General features: G+C 35.9%; 1 protein-coding gene across 2 annotated transcripts; it reads right to left on the reverse strand.

Moving 5' to 3' along the window:
* Positions 1-1,688: 1,688 nt before the first annotated feature.
* On the reverse strand, positions 1,689-5,416 carry LOC110897958 (heat shock factor protein HSF8). Of its 2 annotated transcripts, none has more exons than XM_022144692.2 (3): positions 4,918-5,416; positions 2,483-3,504; positions 1,689-2,223 (listed from the first exon to the last, which is right to left on the reverse strand). In XM_022144692.2, exons 1-2 carry the CDS (start codon positions 5,200-5,202, stop codon positions 2,527-2,529), a joined length of 1,263 nt encoding a protein of 420 aa, XP_022000384.1. In that variant the 5' UTR covers positions 5,203-5,416; the 3' UTR covers positions 1,689-2,223; positions 2,483-2,526. The 2 variants fall into 2 exon arrangements, with proteins under 2 accessions (XP_022000384.1, XP_022000386.1); XM_022144694.2 differs by having other exon boundaries at positions 1,689-2,210; positions 4,918-5,396.
* Between the last annotated feature and the right edge of the window lie 1,398 nt (positions 5,417-6,814).

The raw sequence follows: 6,814 nt of genomic DNA on the forward strand, positions 1-6,814 counted from the left end.
ATTTAAATCTATTTCGCATTTTTTTTTCTAATCCATTTGACATTTATGTGTCATGTCAACAAATTTTTTAAATAAAAAACCCTAAATAAACGCCATGTAGGATGGATGACCTTCTATTTAGGTAAAATATCTAGGATTGAAACATAAAATGAAACTTGAATGACCTAATTGGAACAAAAAAAATTATGAATGACCTAATTAGAACACTCTTGAAACTTGGTTACTATTGTACAAAGTTAACCCAAATATTAATGATGATTTTTTTTATCAGTTTGGTTAAACAGAAAACTAATTAAATAAACAAATAAATATTTACGAGAATGAGATAGAAATATTTACCAGGAGTAATATGGTTGCTTCGAAACGGAGATCTTGAAACTTGGTAACTAAAAGGTTAAAACGATGATGGTAAATTTAGGGTTATGGTTTGGAGAGTGTCGCATAATACGTATATATTACTGTCGAAGATATCGACCGTTAGAAACGGGATTTAAGATTTTTGAAAATAGACTTTGTTTTCACGCAATGTTGTTTCATATATAATTTTCTGATTTTTTAAGTTGTTATACGATAATTAATGTTTATTTATTATTTGTTGGTAATTTGATTTTCTTTATCCTCCGTCAAAACTAAATCTGATACTAAATCTGATTATGATTCAAAAAGACCAAAATGTATGAATATGAAAAATAAGTCACAATGTTTTTAACAAATAAATCATAATGTATGATAATTCGTCAGTTGATCTTATATCCTAGACATGGTATTCAAATATTTAACATGCATAATGATAATATTTGACATTTAACAAGTGTCCCTAATCAACCTTGTCTAGTTCGTTCGCTTGTTTATGTCTGTTTGTTAAAATATTTATGTTAGTTTGCGTTCTATTATATACTTATTTAATTTTTTTAGGTCTATTACAATAGCTTTATTGATATTATGGGCCCAACAAATTGATTACATGTTTACTCATTTAGTACCGTTTTAAAAAAACATGAACAAGAAAACCCCGTTTGTTTAGTTATTCGTGTTCGATTGTTGGTTTAATTAAAGTTAAAAGAATCATGCCAAATTTGTTGTCCTTTACAAGCCTATGTTGGCATGTTGCTAATCCACTTGAGAGGGTGTTTGGGTTCCTTTTTTTGAGGAAAAAAGGACTTTTGAAGGGAAAAAAGGATTTTTGAGGGTGTTTGGCTTTCCTTTTGAAGGCAAAAGTCCTTTGCAAAAGCTAGAAGTCAGGTTTTTCTGACTTATTTTTTCCAAAAGGACTTTTGGAAAAGTTGAAAATAAGGTAAGCCAAACATGCCCTGAGTTTCTTAAAATTTCTTCTTTTATTAATGGTGGTGTGTTTTTCAGTTGATCACAAACATATGAAGTTATTACACTTCAAAGTTTTGCTAAGCATAAGCCATAACCATTAATTGTTAATAGTACGTAAGCATTTCACATAAATTTGATAGACGTAAACAAATGAAGTCGTTTGTGGGTTATTTGATAATCGATTCACTAAAAGTTTGCATTGAGGTGTTGGTAAACAAACTTTAGTTGATTTTAATTCCAAATTGAAGTTTATTTAGCAAATGAGTTCGTATCACAGGTCTAAACGAGTCTACTACTTACAAAAAATTCATATCTATATATAACAATAAAATAATATAATTACATATTAAATATTGCTATAACTATATAAAAATATAGTTATATACATAACCAATAGAACAAATATATAATCACCAAGTCAAGCCCGAGCTGAGTTCAAGCATATAAATTTACTCACACACCGATCTTGAGACATAACAATGTGCTCAAAGCCTCAAAATGAGTTGGGCTCAAATTTCAGTTAGACGATCCTAGCTTGACCTTAGTCCGGTTCTAGCTTGGCTGAGCTGGCTTACTCTACTACTAAAAATCATAACATTTTCCAAAACGTGTAAAGTCACATGTTTAGGCTATATGTTATGATTTCGGGAGAGGATGAAGGGGGTTGCATTGCATCCCCTTTTAAGGGGCGTGGTGTTCCCCTCCATCCTCAACCTCCACATCAGATTTCTATCTCGAAACGCCTCAAAATCTTCTTTATTTCGCATGATGAACAAGACCTCCATCCCCTCCATACCGATCCCCTTGAAGGGGTATGGTGTTCCGTGTTCCCCACCTCCATCGCTCCACGTCAGCACTCCCTTGACACCATTATCCACCTTCAAGTACTAGCAGAGAAAACTGAAAAAGTGAAAAACATAAACTTTTGTTCATATCACAAATAAAAGTATAAAACCATCTTGTCACAACACATATTACCAAAAATTGCCAAAATGTTTGTTTAATGAAATACAAAGAATTTTTAAACTTCTAAAACAGTTTTAAAGGAAAGGTTGGACACAGGTCTAAAAATTGCAGTATAAGCTTCCCTCAAAGGGCAAAATGGTAAACAATGACAGCAGCTGACTAGAAGGCTATTATATTAAAAAACGAGCTATACCTCGGACGATACCAAGAACATTTGTACAATTTGTTTAAATCTAATTAGGCTTCTTTAGTCTCTGAAGAAAGTAGCCCCATTTGCTGTGTGAGTTGCTGCACCTGAGCCGAGCCTGTATTTTCTAACGATTTAACTTCACTTCCCTGCATCAAGTAATCATCCATTGGAGCCGAGCCCATTTCTTCAGCTAGAACGGCTTCCGGGTTGGGCTCAACAACCCATGACGGATCAATTTCGTTGAAAAAATCCATATCAAAATCACTATTCCATTGTGTGTCTCCATCAGGTGGGAAACCGATAGGTGCACCATCCAATGGAACCAGGTTTGGGTCAATAGGTACACCATCCAACAGGTCAGCGACATGAGCGAATTCTTGATCATCGGCTAGTGGGCTCGTTGCAACCACATTAGAATTTGCTTCAAGTGGTGCAGATTGACTAGATGTTGGTGGTATGATCTCTTCAAGTTTTACAAAATGTCTCAGCATTGCGTTTGGTGAATCGTTACTCATGGGTTGATATTTAACGATCTGTCCATCAACCGACTCGTTATTTTTATCGGAAACAGCTTGCTCTTGTTTAAACCTGCGTTTCTTGTTGCCTTCTGAAATGAGTTTGGCGTTCTCGTTTTGTTGTACAAAATGCGCCAAGAAACCCGGGCTATTAACCGCTTTCGATAAAAACGCCATCATTTGTTGTTGCCGTTGTTCCATTCCTTGAAGACGTTGCACCAATGATTGCATTAGATTATCAGTTGCTTGTTGCTGCTGTCGAAGCCTCACGAGCTCCTGCATCAGCACATTTTTGTCACGTTTTAGTCTCTCGACTTCTTCCTCGAGTCCAAATTTCCCAACTTCAACACATCGGTTCACGGAAGATGTCTGTCCGTGTGGCAGTTGTGACTGGTTGTTGTGCCCTGCGGCGGGCTTCCGGCGAACTATGGTTTTGAGGAGGTCTTTTTGGCCTCGTAAGAATCCCTCGTTTGCGAATTCCCAACGATCTGGATCAATTTTCCTGAATCCCTGTTATCACAATCAAGTAGTTGAAATGATGTTTTGATCTTCAATTGATAATACACAATATTGCAATGTCATGAATTTATGATTCACTTCAAGAAATGATCTTTTCAAACTAGGTAGACAAAGCCCAAAGGCTCAAGGCGCACTCAGGCACTGTTGTCAATAGCGATAATAGCGTTCGCTCGCTATAGCGCACTTCATAGCGGAGCGACCCTATCTCACAATTTGATTGTTAGCGACTCCAATCCTCCATAGTGTGAAAATATCGGGATTTCGGGATTTTTTCTTTGTTTTAATATAAACAGCGGGAGTTTAGGCTTTTTTTTCCTGTGTCAATATAACTATTTAATATAAATTGCGTATTCAGATGAAAAAAACAGTGTATTTTGATAAAATATACACATAAGATATTTCTAAAATTTTCTTCTAGTGTGTCACCATACATAAAATAGTGCCCGCTATTTCAACGCTATCGCTACGTAGCGTATAAGTAGCTTGTTGCTATCATCCTCTATTCGCTATTGACAACTATGCATTCAGGGCACAAAGAGTGCGCCTGTCGCCTAGGCGCACAGTATAAACAGGCATTTCTAGCTGTTTTAGACATAGTTTAAGACGGTTTAGACCTATGTTGTCAAAGCGCCTAGGCGCACTCAAGGCGCATAGGCCGAGCCCAGAGCCTAGCGCTAGGCGCTTAAAAAACGAGGGCTTTTTTAACTAAGGCGCAAAGTATAATATACGTGTTTAGGGGTTTTAGAGATGTTTTATGCTTGTTTAGGGCTACTTTAGGATGTTTTAGGGTTGTTCAGGACGTGTTTATGGCTCATTTAGGATGTTTTAGGGGTTTCTGGCGACTTTTAGCCTGAATTTGGCATGGAATTGGTCTAAAATTGCGCGTCACCAGTCGAGCGCATTTAGCACGCCTAGGCGTGCCGCGTGTGACAACATAGGTTTAGACTATTTTTTTGGCATGTTTAGACAAGTTTAGTCCGGTGCAGACAGGTTCTTTGCAGATTTAGGCTGGTTTTTTCCAAGTTTTTTGTGCCTTTGGGACATGATGGACGCAAGGCGGTTTTGCTACGCTAAGCACCTAGGGGCGCGCCTTTGGCACCTTAACTACTACGATTTCAGATGACCACCAAAGGGGCAAGACACACATTAAGCTTTATAGATCTAACAGACTAACACCATATAAATTATGATTAAATAATACCCTAGGATGAAAGTCCTAAAATTTTCAAACCCTAAGCATCAGAGAAATTAATATTGAGAGTACCCTAACATCCCCCAAAATTTAAATTCAACAAAGAACTCAATAAAACTAACCTAAATCAGAACTAAAAAACATACAATTTGAACACAATCACCAATTACACCAAAAAAAAAAACAGGACGGAAAATAGAAGAGAAGATTACATAAGTATTAAGCTGGCGAACAAAGCTGGAGAAGTTACTGTGCTTAAAATACTTAGGCAAAATCTGTTTAGCAAACTCAGGAGGATCCTTCACAATAAAACTATTATTACCAGCACTCCACGAAACAACCGCATCCGTAGAACAATCATCCACCATATCGTACGTCTTCACCAGGAACGGCGGCGGAGCATTTACGGACGGAATCGGGATCGGCACGGGCGGAGCAGCGGCAGCGCCACTGTCTGTGGGGGCAACGGTGGCGTTGGTAGTGTTGCTAGTGTCCATTGGGATTGAATGAGGGTCGTTAGTTAGGGTTTTGTATTGGGTTTAATGGAGATCTGTGGTGAATTTGTGTTTGGGGAAGTTTTAGAAAAGGAACAACGGAGTAGAAGACAACGTGAATAAGTTTTTTAATCTATTTGCACCGATTATCAAAGTTTTTAAGAGGACCACACCACACATGTTTTGAAAAAAAAAAATCCCTAGAAATGCATCGATTATCAAAGTTTTTAAGAGCACCACACATGTTTTGAAAGAAAAAAATCGCTACAAAACTAGCTCTTCAAATTATTTAGTTTGGTTTCTTTTTCATCTTAATTCTTATCTCTATATGCTCAACTAACTTTTACAATCTAACGATTTAATAATAATAATAATAACAATAACAATAATAATAATAATAATAATAATAATAATAATAATAAGAGTTAAATGTCAATTAGTCCCTGTGTTTTGAGTCGTTTTGTCAGTTTAGTCCAAATGTTTCATTTTTCGTTTGTGGGTCCAAAAAAGTTTCACCATTACCATTTTAGTTCACTGGGTTAACTCCATCCATTTTTTCTATTAACAAGAACAATTTGATCATTTTATATGTATTTCTGTTAACTAGAAGGGCAATTCGGCCGTATACAATGACCGAATTGCCCTTATCGTTAACATAAAAATGTATGAAGTTAACACAGTAGACTAAAATGACAACAGTGAAACCTTTTTGGACCTACAAATAAAAAATAAAACATTTGGATTAAACTAACAAAATGACCCAATTTAATTACTCACAACTTTTTACTTTCAACTTTAGTCTCTTATACTTTTCATATTTCGCATAATTTTCGTTTTACGTTTTTGTTCTAGGTTTTGCGAGGTACTAATTACTCATTACCTCTCAGTATCGTGTGTTTCAACGTGTTTACGTTTTATTTTACGCTTCGTTCTAAATTTTGCAAGTTAACTGATGCAACGTGCGTGTGTGGTTCAACGTTTTTATGTCGTATATTTTTTCCCGTTTGATAGGTTCGTCGAAACGCGTGGGTCCTAAATCAACTTAGTTATTATTTTCTATGTTTTACGTTTAGGTATAATTTATCCGCATCGACACACCTCAACTTCAGTGTTAATGGTTCCTGGCGGTGCTGTGACATTGGTGCTATTTGTCACGGTTTTACATTTCCACCGCAACGCAGCGACGAGGGGAGCTTAATACTAGTTTTGATTACTTAGTAATACTTAGAAATATAGAAACTATAAAGTAACTGTGTTGTTAGATGAATCTATTACCCAAATATTAACGAAAATAGATATAATGTTTTCAAGTAAGATTCAAGAAAATGAATATTCTTTAAGTGATCAGGCCGATATCACTAAATCCATACCGTGTCATACCCATGAGACTTGTAGAAGTACTTTCATACATGTTAAGATATTGGTTTCGAATGATTTGGTTGTTGTAGTTACTAGGTGAGTAGAGATGACAATGAGTCGAGTATGAGTAATAATAGTCCTATACTCGATTGTAAAACCATGCTCATACGTGGCCTAATACGTGTTGGGTATCATATATAACCATTTAGTTTTTCAAAAGTATATGTTGTGATTTTTCAAGAAAATGAGTATTCAT

The sequence above is a fragment of the Helianthus annuus genome, chromosome 13 (assembly GCF_002127325.2).
Source record: "Helianthus annuus cultivar XRQ/B chromosome 13, HanXRQr2.0-SUNRISE, whole genome shotgun sequence".
In the NCBI taxonomy this organism is placed as follows: domain Eukaryota; kingdom Viridiplantae; phylum Streptophyta; class Magnoliopsida; order Asterales; family Asteraceae; genus Helianthus; species Helianthus annuus.